Source organism: Penicillium concentricum (genome assembly GCF_028827145.1).
Source record: "Penicillium concentricum strain IBT 3081 chromosome Unknown utg000003l_segment0_segment0, whole genome shotgun sequence".
Taxonomy (NCBI): domain Eukaryota; kingdom Fungi; phylum Ascomycota; class Eurotiomycetes; order Eurotiales; family Aspergillaceae; genus Penicillium; species Penicillium concentricum.
This window is the reverse complement of record NW_026622756.1, coordinates 1,580,034-1,592,504: the sequence shown is the minus strand read 5'-3', so window position 1 is coordinate 1,592,504 and position 12,471 is coordinate 1,580,034. Positions and strand designations below refer to the sequence as shown.

General features: G+C 46.9%; 5 protein-coding genes across 5 annotated transcripts; 3 read left to right on the top strand and 2 right to left on the bottom strand.

Moving 5' to 3' along the window:
* Positions 1–132: 132 nt before the first annotated feature.
* Positions 133–1,527, top strand: N7517_008440 (uncharacterized protein; the record flags this gene model as incomplete). Its single annotated transcript, XM_056726170.1, has 3 exons — positions 133–738; positions 792–956; positions 1,015–1,527. 3 exons carry the CDS (start codon positions 133–135, stop codon positions 1,525–1,527), a joined length of 1,284 nt encoding a protein of 427 aa, XP_056577021.1.
* A 221-nt stretch (positions 1,528–1,748) lies between these two features.
* Positions 1,749–3,559, bottom strand: N7517_008439 (uncharacterized protein; the record flags this gene model as incomplete). The annotated part of the gene is made up of 2 exons (XM_056726169.1): positions 1,749–3,478; positions 3,526–3,559. The coding sequence occupies 2 exons, from the start codon at positions 3,557–3,559 to the stop codon at positions 1,749–1,751; spliced, it is 1,764 nt and encodes a 587-aa protein (XP_056577020.1).
* A 2,127-nt stretch (positions 3,560–5,686) lies between these two features.
* On the top strand, positions 5,687–7,123 carry N7517_008438 (uncharacterized protein; the record flags this gene model as incomplete). The annotated part of the gene is made up of 6 exons (XM_056726168.1): positions 5,687–5,824; positions 5,886–6,112; positions 6,176–6,315; positions 6,378–6,472; positions 6,528–6,641; positions 6,698–7,123. The coding sequence occupies 6 exons, from the start codon at positions 5,687–5,689 to the stop codon at positions 7,121–7,123; spliced, it is 1,140 nt and encodes a 379-aa protein (XP_056577019.1).
* A 1,142-nt stretch (positions 7,124–8,265) lies between these two features.
* Positions 8,266–10,065, bottom strand: N7517_008437 (putative MFS transporter; the record flags this gene model as incomplete). Its single annotated transcript, XM_056726167.1, has 6 exons — positions 8,266–8,425; positions 8,476–8,943; positions 9,009–9,423; positions 9,475–9,760; positions 9,816–9,841; positions 9,897–10,065. 6 exons carry the CDS (start codon positions 10,063–10,065, stop codon positions 8,266–8,268), a joined length of 1,524 nt encoding a protein of 507 aa, XP_056577018.1.
* A 1,081-nt stretch (positions 10,066–11,146) lies between these two features.
* N7517_008436 (NAD(P)-dependent alcohol dehydrogenase) lies at positions 11,147–12,139 on the top strand (the record flags this gene model as incomplete). The annotated part of the gene is made up of 1 exon (XM_056726166.1): positions 11,147–12,139. One exon carries the CDS (start codon positions 11,147–11,149, stop codon positions 12,137–12,139), a length of 993 nt encoding a protein of 330 aa, XP_056577017.1.
* Between the last annotated feature and the right edge of the window lie 332 nt (positions 12,140–12,471).

Below are 12,471 nucleotides of genomic sequence, written 5' to 3'. Positions count from 1 at the left end.
GCACATGCAGATTACATACATATCCATGGATGTATGTAGTGTGATATATCCCTCCTTTCTCTCTCATTCTCTCTCCCAGCCCGCTTTTATTGAGTAGTATTCTCTATATCCCCCACAGCCATGTATTCCCCCATGCCTCTACTGTTCTTGATATGTGCTCTGCTTGCACAACAGACCTTATCATTTCCTAGTCAGCACAAGGCCAAGAAACCTTTACCATATCGCTATGCTGGCAGGGACTCTCGCAGCGGAAGCTACCATATCCCCAACACTATCCAAAACGGAACAAGCAAGGTCCGATTCGACGTCCCAACCCCAGAAACCACTCTCGATGCAGAGACCCTCTTCAGTCTAGACGCACCTCAGATAGATCCAATCAACGGCTCTGTCTTCGACTGGTGGTATTTCGACGTCGTCTCAGAGGAAAACCCAGACGATTCCCTGGTCATCACATTCTTCACCTCATCCATGAACGCATTTCCATTCCTTAGGGCGAACGAATCCTCCATCCTCAATGTCTGGATATGGGCTTCGTTCGCCAATGGAACCCACTATGAAGATACCATCCCAGCAACTGTGGCGACTGTGGCCGGCGCAGACGGCGCGGGAACTAATAGTTCTGGAAACTGGTCATCCACAGGCTTTAGCTGGAATGCTCTCACGGAGAATCTATCGCAGTATGAGGTTATAATTGCGTCGGAGAAACTCCAGGTCGAAGGAAGGTTAACCTTGACTTCGGTAAGTGACTCGAATCGCTGCAACAGATTGCGTTTATTAACTATGTCCAACAGCGAGCACCATATCATCTACCCTGTGGAATTCAAGCGGGACGTAGTCAACTTGAGATCGCGCCTCATATCGGATGGGTTAATCTCGTACCCGATGCCGTGGGTGAAGTCGATATGAAGATCCATGGGTCGACACTCAAGTTCCGAGGTATTGGGTACCATGACAAAGTATGTGATTCGAGACCGCACTCGACTGAAATTAAGAATCTCAGCTGACAGGTCCTAGAATTGGTCTGATCGACCCTTTGTAGACTCTGTCCAGAGTTGGTACTGGGGTCATGGCCGTCTGGGTCCGTACTCGATTGTATGGTTTAGTTACCTCGCTATGAATGACACAACCAACGCCACGTATGTGAGTAGCTATGTTGCCAAAGATGGGGAGCTGCTCGTGTCGGCTTGTGACCCCTCTCTTCTCACTGTGAGACCGGTCGGTAGGCCCGGGACGACTGGCGGGCGGTATCCGCCATATGCCCGTGATATTCCGGAAGGATTTCGATTGGAATATGATCTTGGAGAGGGGAATGGTTGGTTGAATGTTAATGTTTCGGTGAGAACGGTGGTTGCGGGGGATGAGGAGTATTATATGCGATGGACAGGTGATATGGTTGGGGAGGTGGTTGAGTCTGAGAGAGCAGGGAAGGGTGGCGGTGGCTCAAAGGGAGAAATGGGGGAACGTGACGTGCACTCATCGTCTCTTGTTGGTGTTGCGGTTTTGGAGCAATTTGTTCTATTGGAATAGATAATGTCAAGGTGAGCATTATCAAAGAAATTCATATAATATACTCACATATTCTATATAGAAAACACCATTGGATTGGCTTGAATAGCTCACAACTTATGTAAAAGAAAAAAAGGAGATCCGAGATGCTCACGCAACGCAAGGGAAATAGGAAGACAAAATACATAAATACATATCAGACAGGATCAAATGAAAGAAAACGAATGACGACACCCGAAACATTACTGAGTCCTGTGCTTAGATTTCCACTCATCGACCAGACCCCGATAATCCTCAGGACCATATGGCTGCAAGCACCGGGCCACCAAGCCCTGCTTGCGCCGTGTTGACAGACCCAGTTCTCCCAGCATCAGATCAACATATGGGATCGCATCAAACACAAAGTCAGGGTTCCGTCGCCCGAATCCTCCCGGGTAGCGATATTTGCCAAATTCAGTAAACAGAGCTGTCTCCCAGGCAAGATCGATTTCTGAGACATCTTCCGTCTTGAGGTCAGATGCACCACGCACAGCGAGTGGACAGCTTTCGCGTGTAGTCGGGGTCAGATCACCCTTGAAGTAAGCTGAGATCCACAGTGCCTGGGTTTGAGCAATCAGGGTTGTGTTGATGGTCATGGTGATACCCATGAAAGCCAGAGAGCGTTCGTTTACCAGCGAAAGTGGAACCATGAATTTCGCTAGTCGGAAGGGGTGGGGTACAGCCGCCTCGGACTGTGAGTTTAACGGGGTGTAGAGAGGGTTTGGCTTTGGTTGATCACGCAGTCGGGGGAAGCGGCGCAGGATCTCTTCATCTGCTGCTTTCACCAACTTTTCGTTCAAAGGATCCACACTCCAGGGGAATCCCAACTCGCGGTCGATGCCTTCGGGCAGGAACTTGAGGTTTGGAGTGCAACGCCAGCCTGTCGAGCATATCAGCGCTGAAGATGGCAGCGCCTCACCCGATGATAGATGAACAGTGTGATCCGAGAGACGCTCGATATCAGCGACGTGCACCTTGATAGTGCCATCCCTGACCAAATCAAAGAAATCGGTCGGATAGTTCAGAATGCTGAGTGAGGAAGCGATCCAGAATGGGCCTACCCAGGGCTTCAACTTCTTCATCTCCGGGTCCTTGTCGTATCCGTTCAGCTGCACAACATCATCTGCCAGGATACCCCAGAACGCATCCACGATCTTACGACCCAGCCATGTACCATGCAAGAAATTGCGAACGCCGGAATACCCATCCGCCTCTCCCCAGATACACGGACTGAACCAAGTCAGCAGACGTGTTGTGACCAGCTTTTCCAGCCACTTTTTCAAGGGCGTCACATAGGGAGGCGCCATCCAACAAGGTCCATGACCGGACTCACGAATGATCCAGTCTACCTTCATACCTGTCGTTGCGCAGGCATAAGCCGCATCCCAAGCAGACTTGGTACCGCCGAAAACGGTCGCACGCTCTCCAGATTGCAGTACAGCATCTTGATGCTGCAGCAGATCCCGACAGTGGAACAGGGGTGCATCAAAAGACTTCTCGCCTTCGAAGCTAGGCAGATATGCCTGCGAGGTGATACCGGTGGCGACGATCATCTTCTTCGTATCGATTGTTGTCGTATCTGTTCCGTGCGACACACTCAACTGCCATGTTCCGTCCAGATTGTGTCGCGCGCTTTCGACATGGTGTTCCAGTCGAACGCAATCGGCAAATTTAAAGTGTTGTATATAAGCCTCCATGTATTTCTGAATTACATGGCCTGGAATATGTTGTCCAGGCTTGATGCCGAATGTCGCTTCGTCCATTGGGAAGTCACTATACTCATATGTGCCCAGCATATTGTTCGATTTGAGGCCTTTGTATAGACGGTGTTTAGCCCATACTCCGCCAACAGAGCTGGCAGCTTCCAGTAAGAGCACATTGTGGCCGGGGTTGACCTCGCGGTAGGTCTTGACCGCGGAGAGCCCGCTCCAGCCTATATTTGTTAGTGAAGTAGCTTGCGACGGTGAAGATTCGACTTACCTGCGCCTACAACCACTAGATCCACGGACTCCATATTTTTTTTTTGAAGAGTCCCTCGCTTTCGTTTTTTTGGAGTAGAAAACAACTTGCGCGACCAGGATTAATGCATGAATTTATGTAGCAAACGTAATCGACCATCTGGAAAGAAACGGGCCACTAAAAGTATTAGCGTCGAGTTATTTTTTTCGGATTTTCACTTTTTAATTTTAGCCCTTGCTGTTGCAGGAAGGGACACCCGGATGGAATGGTGGGATTAAATTAGACCTATCCCTAGCCCATAGTTGACAGTTCTCTTAACTTCAGTATGGCATGTCTTTTCTGAGACGCAACGATAGCGATGCAAAAGAACCCGAGACATTTCAACTACAGGCTTTAAGGTGATGATTCCATAATGGTATCATGGTGAACTAGAGGCCCCTTGACCTATCTGAGTATCTGGGTAAGGAGTACAGAGTACTTGGCATGCATTTACTTTGTACTCCCATACTCCGTACACCCTCTCCAGTGTCACCAGGGGCTCTTCAGGAGAATTCGAATCCGTACCGAATCCTTTAGCTTCCCTCCGTCGTTTGACTAGTTTAGCCCTGCTGTCAAAGCGTGGCTAGACCCGCGCGGATCGTCCGCAATCTTGTTTGTCCCAGCGTTTATCAGGGCGGGTTATGAGCCGGTAAGTACTCCACAGCTATTTTAGAAAGTTTTTACAGTAACAGCGTGGCGTTAGCATTAATTGTGTGAAAAAGAAAATAAAAGTCGGGACCAACAATATGCACGTTGCCATTCCCCGGTTGTTATCTCAATACGACTATTGGGTGCTGTCCAATCAAACACATCGATCTCATGCAAATTATTTGAGAATCCAACTTCAAGACGCCGCTTAGAAAATGGTAGAGGGAAAAACGAACTGACCGTTATTCGTATGACCCGCTTTTAGACCCACCAGCAGGACTTTACCAACAGCCTTGAAAAAGTCGTACTTTTGATATGAAACATGAGGGTTTATGCAGAAAGTTAAGGTTAATGGGTAAATGTGAAGTTCACCCCCCTAAACCCGGACCGGAAACCGTGGCCTAATTTAGTACTTATGATATCCCCTGGACTCATTTGGTGCAAGAAAACGGCATCGGTTAGTGAAATAATATAATATAACTGGCCTGAGAGCCGATGGCTTAGTAGAAACTCTCGGCTACAGATAATGTATCGGAGTAATCTCCGGTCTGATCAGCAACCAAACCAACCGAAAAGAGAATGTGGGTCAGGGATTCAATACATGCTATTGCTATGGCTATACGCACCCCGGGCAAATGTCATTTAATTGGCTATAAGCTTTATGCAACTGCGCTACTCCGTCTGAGTTGGTCCCCCGTTTTCACGTCATAGGGAACTCAAATCCCCATGCGGTTCATTGCTGCTTGTCAAAATTGGCCCAATTGATATTGTGCCTGAATGCGGTACTCGTGTGTAACCGAGGAAACTCTCAGGTCAGAAGAAATGAGATTCTATCCGGCCATCCCGTCTGTATTCGTATTTGAAGAATAGCCTCTTTACTCCGATCATTCCCCCAATAGGGAAGTTCATATCGACTCAGGGGAGGTGTGGACCTTTCGAGTGCCGGTTTGTATTTCCAGGAACCAGTAATCTGGGAGTGGAACAAACGGTCGTCTCGACCTTAAACTTCTCCCCGGCACGTTGAAGGACCCATAGCCTGTCCAACACTAAAGATAGACCGTCATTATCCAATGAGACTTGGAGGATGTAGCTATGGAGCTGCCACTCTTGCATGGGGACTCCGGACCTGTCATAAATCTTGTTTACATGTGAGCATCTCCATAAATGGGGCTTGGGGTTTAGTTTGACGGGAGCCACAATACGTAAGTAGGCCCGGCCAACAGAGATTTGAGATCCCGTTCTTGCTTTTTTTCTTTTCTTTGGTGTTGATAAGTCGACCAAGGAGCGAGCTTGGCTCTTTGTCCGGACTGGTTCCAATATCAACGAGCGAGATCAAGGGAAATCATTGAGATACTGTCTTCTGCCGCTCGCTTTCCCCCACCTCCGCGCAATTGACTTTCTCTCCCTTTATCTGAATGTACATCCTGGGTTGAATGGTCTTTCCCTTTAATTTTGATGGCATATAGTACAAAGCTATCACTGAAACTTGCCAATCATGGATAGCTTTAATACAGAAGCGTTCACACTGCTGGGGATAGCCATTGCCGTCATTGGTCTACGAACAACTGCAAGATGGATTATGGTTGGCCCAAAAGGGTTCCAAGTTGATGATTATCTGATGCTGGTGGCATGCGTAAGTTGAATTGGAGTCTGTGGTTTCTTTGCTTTCATCTTGTTAATCAATATGGGTATAGGTGGTGTATGGACTAGAAACCGGTGCTGCATACATGGTTGGGGCGTGGTTCATGGGCCTTGCCAATAATTCGATGACGGACGAGCATCGAAAAGAATTGTCTCCTCATTCGGAGGAATATCGTCTGCGTGTGGGTGGCTCCAAGGTCCAGGTGGCCGGCTGGTCATTATACACTTTGCTATTATGGTTGTTGAAAACATGCATGGCCGTGTTCTACTCTCGATTGACGTGAGTTTTGATCCCATTGCATCTACTGTGTCCCTTGTTACTAAAATATATCCTACTATCTAGTGCCGGTTTAGTGAATATGCGAATCCGAATCCATATCGCCTACGTTATGATCGCCGTAACTTATATCGCCACCATCTGCTCGATTCTCTTCGGATGTCATCCAATCGACAAGAATTGGCAAATATATCCAGACCCTGGGAGTACGTTATATGTTATCAACGACTGGTCACCTTGAGAGACTGTGCCTCTAATTATATATTAGATTACTGCCAACCCGCCGTGTCCAAGATTGACATCTACGTGACTGTGGTACTTAATGTCGCGACCGATCTCTATCTCATTAGTATTCCAGCTCCGGTAAGACCCCTTCTCAACATTTGTGAGTAATGTCACTAACAATAGATGTGTCAAGTTGCTTCTCAAAGCCCGACTAAAGTGGCGGGAAAAGCTCGAGCTCCTGATTCTTTTCAGTGGTGGGCTATTCGTCATGATGGCTGGCATTCTGCGCTGTGTTCTCATCTTAACAGTAAGTTATCGAGAGTTATCTGCTGCGGCGACAAAATCTAATACATAGTTCCTTAGGCTGGCGCAAACGGAGCTCAACAAGCCGGCAGCTGGGCCTGCCGCGAGACTTTCGTCGCCGTCATCATCGGCAATACCCCCATGATCTACCCATTGATAAGACGATTTACAAGGCGTGCTGGTTTATACATCTCATCAAGGGGTGGCTCACAAAGCTATCCCGGCTACCCTCTATCAGATGCCGACACTGGCGGCGGCGGGTATGCCAGACGCAAGAAGTTCCGCCATCCGCTATCGATTCCCGGAGACACTCAGTGGAATACAATCAGCGACGAGCAAATGATCTTACCTTCCTCAAGACAGCAACCAGCCACATGCACCGCTGGTGACGGCGACTGGGATTCTCACAGCCAGAGCAGCCAGACTGGAATCAAGGTTGTTCATGAAACAATTGTTCACAGCGTCGAGAAGTCTCTTCGGCTGTAGTATGAAGATTTTCAACAAAATCTCGCGGACATTTTTCCTTTCTCTCTTTTTTGTGGTCCTGGGCATTTGAGCGTTGGCATGTCTTATCATTTTATTTCTTTATGTCATGTATATATTTTTATACCCACTTTTGGCTCGGCTTTTCTCTGTTTTTACTTTTTATAGGAATCAAGAATATATTATGGAGTATTACATGCAGTTTCATCCAGGAAGTTCGCAATCCGACAGACTAATAGCTGAAACTGTTTCCAGGTCAGTAGATTCTGAGACGGATTGTGATTTGAACACATTCTAACCCGTGAATATTGTTACACAAAACTTGGTCTCAACTGAGCGGATGCAAATTCTCATTCATTTGCTATAGCGATGTTGTCAAGTCTTGCACCAAGGATGGGATTTGAAACCGACCGGTGTAAGTATGCAAGGAGGGTATTTATAGAGGCGAAGCAAAGGGCGAAACACTCATGGATGTTGATTACCTAGGAAGAATGAAACTAGGTCTATAGGGAATGAATAAGAGGCCTTGGCAGCCAGGTAGTGATGCAAGTGGTGCGATGGGGTGAGATGAGACAACCACGCGGTCCCCCATGAGAGTACTTTCTGCAAGCCATAAAGTGGATATGTACTTGCGTCTTGTTTTCTTTTTTATTCCCTATCTCCTTCTATAAGGAGATATAGTCTATCTCAGATCCGTGAATTTAATCTCCTGGAATTTGTTTTAACTACGTAATTACACCTGCAAAGGGGTTCGTGGAACAATGTGAACTGAATTAAATACACCGGAAATGCGAGTCTGGGGCCGAACCTGCATTGTAATACTTCAATGTTCCTGTAATATCATAGTAGTAGCATCGAGCCGTATGATGATCCAAGCCAAGTGGCATGAGAGATTGAATCCTTCTCTCTAGTGCTCCATTTTGTAGGTTGTTACTATATACATCTAGATTCACAAGGAATTGCCTATGATCACATTGCATTTTTGCTGTGGAAGATCGAAGGTATTTGAGTATATTTGAATATATTGTGTGGCATTTTTATGGCACCTTCCATAGGATGGATGGATGCACGAATGTGAGTGTTGATAACAGCTAGAAGTTCTAGCTTCGACGAGTCTCCATCGGAATGGATCCCGCTATTATGTATTATAATGCGTATCGGAAAAATGGATTCTGCTTGTCGGTGAGATCGTCGAATGCAATCTTGTCTCGCTGCACCTCATCCAATTCCAATGTTTCCCGGATTCGGTTTTCCCGCCGAAGGACCAAATATAACACGACTGCGGCAGCAATTGTGATACAGTAGCTATAGTTCGTTAGATTAGTTCGATAAGAAGAAATCAGATACAGACTTACCAGATGATCATGCCAGTCCACAATTCTGGGTAATGTTCTGCCTTAGTGTTGCTTTTCACAAGCTGCGGCCCGATGATGTTGCCGACAGTGTAAGCCACGAACACGGTTGCTGCCATGACGGTTTTCTTCGTGGCACCAGCGACGTTGCTAGCTCCGATTGTGATGATCAAGCTGACTACTGGCCCAAAGAAGCCAGTTAGCGCATAGCCAACGACTGGAGTAACTGGATGGTATCCCCATTGGGATTTCCAAATCATCACACAGCCAGCAATGACGGGTAGGCAGCAGGTAATGAGCAATGGGATGCGGGTGTTGGGGACGACAGTAGGGATATAACCACAGAGAGGAATGAAAACGACACAAATGGCGCCGACGGGAAACTGAAATAGAATTGAATGAAGAGTATCATAGCCGAAGGTGGAAACAATCAACGGCCCGAAGCCCGAGATAGCACCATTGATAGTGTACCTGGATTTAGAGAGGTTAGCATCAAGGAATGTATCATAGAACACATTAAAACGGAGAAAACTCACGCTGACGCCATCATGATAGCCACCAGATAGAGCTTAACGTCCATCACAGCCTCTTTGATTTGATCAAACTTGATCTTCTGGCACCGAACACCAGTTTGACCCTTGCGCAGTCTCTCCACAGCAACCACTCGTTCTTCCTTAGTTAGGAACCAGGCAGAAACCGGAGAATTAGGCATAGTGCAACACCAGAGGCCAAACAAGAAGGTCAAGGCACCAGCCAGAATATAGATGTATTGCCATCTTCTCAATGATCCAGATGTGATCTGGCCAAATCCATAGTTCAGTGCACCACCGATGATAGTGAACCAACCGGTTCCAGAGAACCACCATGCCTGTCGAAGAGTCTGCTCCTCTTGTGTGTACCATCCGCTGACAATGGTCATGAATCCCGTAGGAATAACACTTTCGATGAAGCCTATCTTCTATTAGATAAAAAACCGGTGGAATACATTAAAGGTAAACATACCAAGGAAGAATCGTTGCACGAAAAGTCCTTGCCAGGTTGTCACACCAGCGGTGGCGGCACAAACAATGGCCCATGTCAGAACAACCGGACCGAGGACAGTTCGAGTATTAAACCTTTGCAAGATAAATGTCATTGGGTAGAGACCCGCAAGCATTCCGAAATAAAAGATTGATGTTGCCCAGCTGAGCCGTGAAGTATCAGCAGATGGAGGAGAGGTGGAATAGTCTTTCACTAGTAATTCCAAGTCGGTTGTCATGCCAAAGAGCGTGGCGCTACCTAAGATAGCCTATAGAGGGATCAGTATATACTGACTAACAAAGAAATCGGCGCAGTCATCGCACCTTGTCATAGTAGACCATGCCATAGCCTGTGTTCGAGTTAGTCAACAATTCCCGGTCACAGATATGCAGTGTATAACTAACCGATAAGCATAGCAGGCATCAAATATAAATCGATTTTTCGCAGAACCCTCCTTTCCACCACCGGATCGATTTCTTGGGCGAACTCGCTCACCACCGCCAATGCTGCATCTTTTTCGGATGAGATGTGTGGCGATTCGTCGGCGCTAGTTATGCCATGGAGCTGAATCATGTTTTCACACCAAAATGGCTTCTGTGAACTTCACAGAGGCCGAAGAAAGTGATATATCTTTGAGATATGACTCTGTGTAATAGTAAATATGTGAGAGAGAAAATTTGTTTAAACTTCGTACTTTCTACATTGGGATGTCCGATATCGCGGATACCGCCTTTGAAATTTTGACAGAAGTTAGCGACCGGAGTAAGCACCTCCGCGAGACTCGCTCACTTGACCAGATGGTTTTGAATGGCATTATTGCTATTATTGAATGGAAGATGCCTTCTGAATGGGATCTCAATAAGAAGATTTGATAATATTGATCGTATTGGGAGTAAATATATGGATTCTAAGACCTCGGTAACCTTACTAGAGGCGCCCATGTCCTCTCTTTAATCCGACATGGTTTCCGACGAGGTCCAGTATTTATATGAGTTGGTCGTTGTCGAAGGGTGGGTTAGAAATATTTGAACAGATTTTTTTGCCGGAGTTATAACGGAGTTAGAACGGAGTTAGCCGTACTATGTGCACAATAGCAGATCGGAGCTCAGAATGTGAGCTCAATGATTGCCCCGGATTTTACCAGAATTGTTATAGCATAGACGGGGCTGCATGAAATAGCCGCGCCCCATACTACGCCGAGTATATAAATTCTCACTAAGCAGACTTTGGTGACCGCTACTTTTTAGTTTGTATGGCGAACGCGGGCATATGATGTCATCTTGTTTTCAGTTCGAAGTCTTCCAATGTCGATCAAGTCCCTGAAAGGCCATGAGATAATTTTCTGGAAAGATAAGGTTCATGGATCAAAGATTTTGGTTCAACTTTTGACAATTCTGGAAAAAAGGCCGAGGTATCACTCGACAGTGGGACCTGCATCATCGACCAGGCCCCACTCAATTGCATCACAGATCACAGATTATCTTGTTCTCGATTGCCTCGAAGCTTTGTTGACTAAACATTATTCGGTGTGAAATATGGGTCATGTGGAATATGGGTGACGTACTGAAGGGGGTTGCCTATAAAGACAGTTAACACCTGAATCCCTCAACATATCTCAAATTTCACAACTGCATTTTACATCAATATTTACAACATGACAATCAAATTCACCGTATACAAGGGCTCTAAGGATGGAATCATTCAAGCGGAGACTGAGAAGGAGCTCAAACACGACGATGTTCTAGTACGAACCACGCATTCGGGAGTTTGTGGCACCGATGTCCACTACCAATCCGCCGATATGGCCCTTGGCCATGAGGGAACAGGTGTGGTGGAAGAAACTGGACCAGACGCGAAGCTTTTGAAGAAAGGCGATCGCGTGGGTTGGGGCTATGAGCACGACTGCTGTGGTTCTTGCAAACAATGCCTCACTGGATGGGAGACATTATGCAAAGAGCGAAAGATGTACGGCCTGGCCGATCTCGACCAGGGATCTTTCGGTACCCACGCTGTGTGGCGCGAAGCCTTTTTGTTCAAGATCCCCGAGAACATGAGCAACGAGGATGCGGGACCATTGATGTGTGGTGGATCAACTGTTTTCAACGCCCTCCACACCGCAGAGGTTCGTCCGACCGCGCGTGTTGGTATCGTCGGGGTAGGCGGTCTGGGACATCTGGCTATCCAGTTCGCCGCAAAGATGGGCTGTCAGGTCGTGGTCTTCTCTGGCACAGACAGCAAGAAGGACGAGGCGATGAAGCTGGGAGCCGGCGAGTTCTATGCGACCAAGGGTGCGAAGGAGTTGAAGATCAAAGCCCCGATCGATAATCTCATTGTGACGACCAGCAGTCAGCCAGACTGGCCGCTCTACCTCAATATCATGGCCCCCAGCGGTGTGATTTCGCCTCTGTCTGTTGATTCAAACGATCTCAAAATCCCATATATGCCGCTGCTCGTAAATGGTCTTCGGATTCAAGGTGGTATTGTGGGTTCGAGACAGGTACACAAGGATATGCTTGAATTCGCTGCATTCCACAACATCAAGCCTGTCAAGATGACCTTCCCTTTGACGTTGGATGGCGTCAAAGAAGCTTTGAAGACATTGGAAGATGGAAAAATGCGTTATCGCGGGGTTTTGGTGGCACCCTAGAATATTGCGAGGTGGACAAAAGGGCCCATTGGATGTTTCTGATCCAAGTGGATAATTGGGGAGGACAAGTCTGTATATAAGACATAGTTAGGATGGATGCAAATGATTGAATGTTCATAAATCTGATGTTGCTCGTTCTAAGGTTCTTTTTAGTAAATAGTAAAATGTGTGTGGGAACAAAGTAGAAGGAAAGAGCAAATGTATGGAAAATACAGCAGAGTTCAGAGAGAGAAGTAGGATTGGGAGGAAGAAAAGAAGGGAGAGAGAGAGAGAGACAAGAGCTCTGTAGAGGGTTCTGTCACATATTGATGCCTCAGACATCAATGAACTGT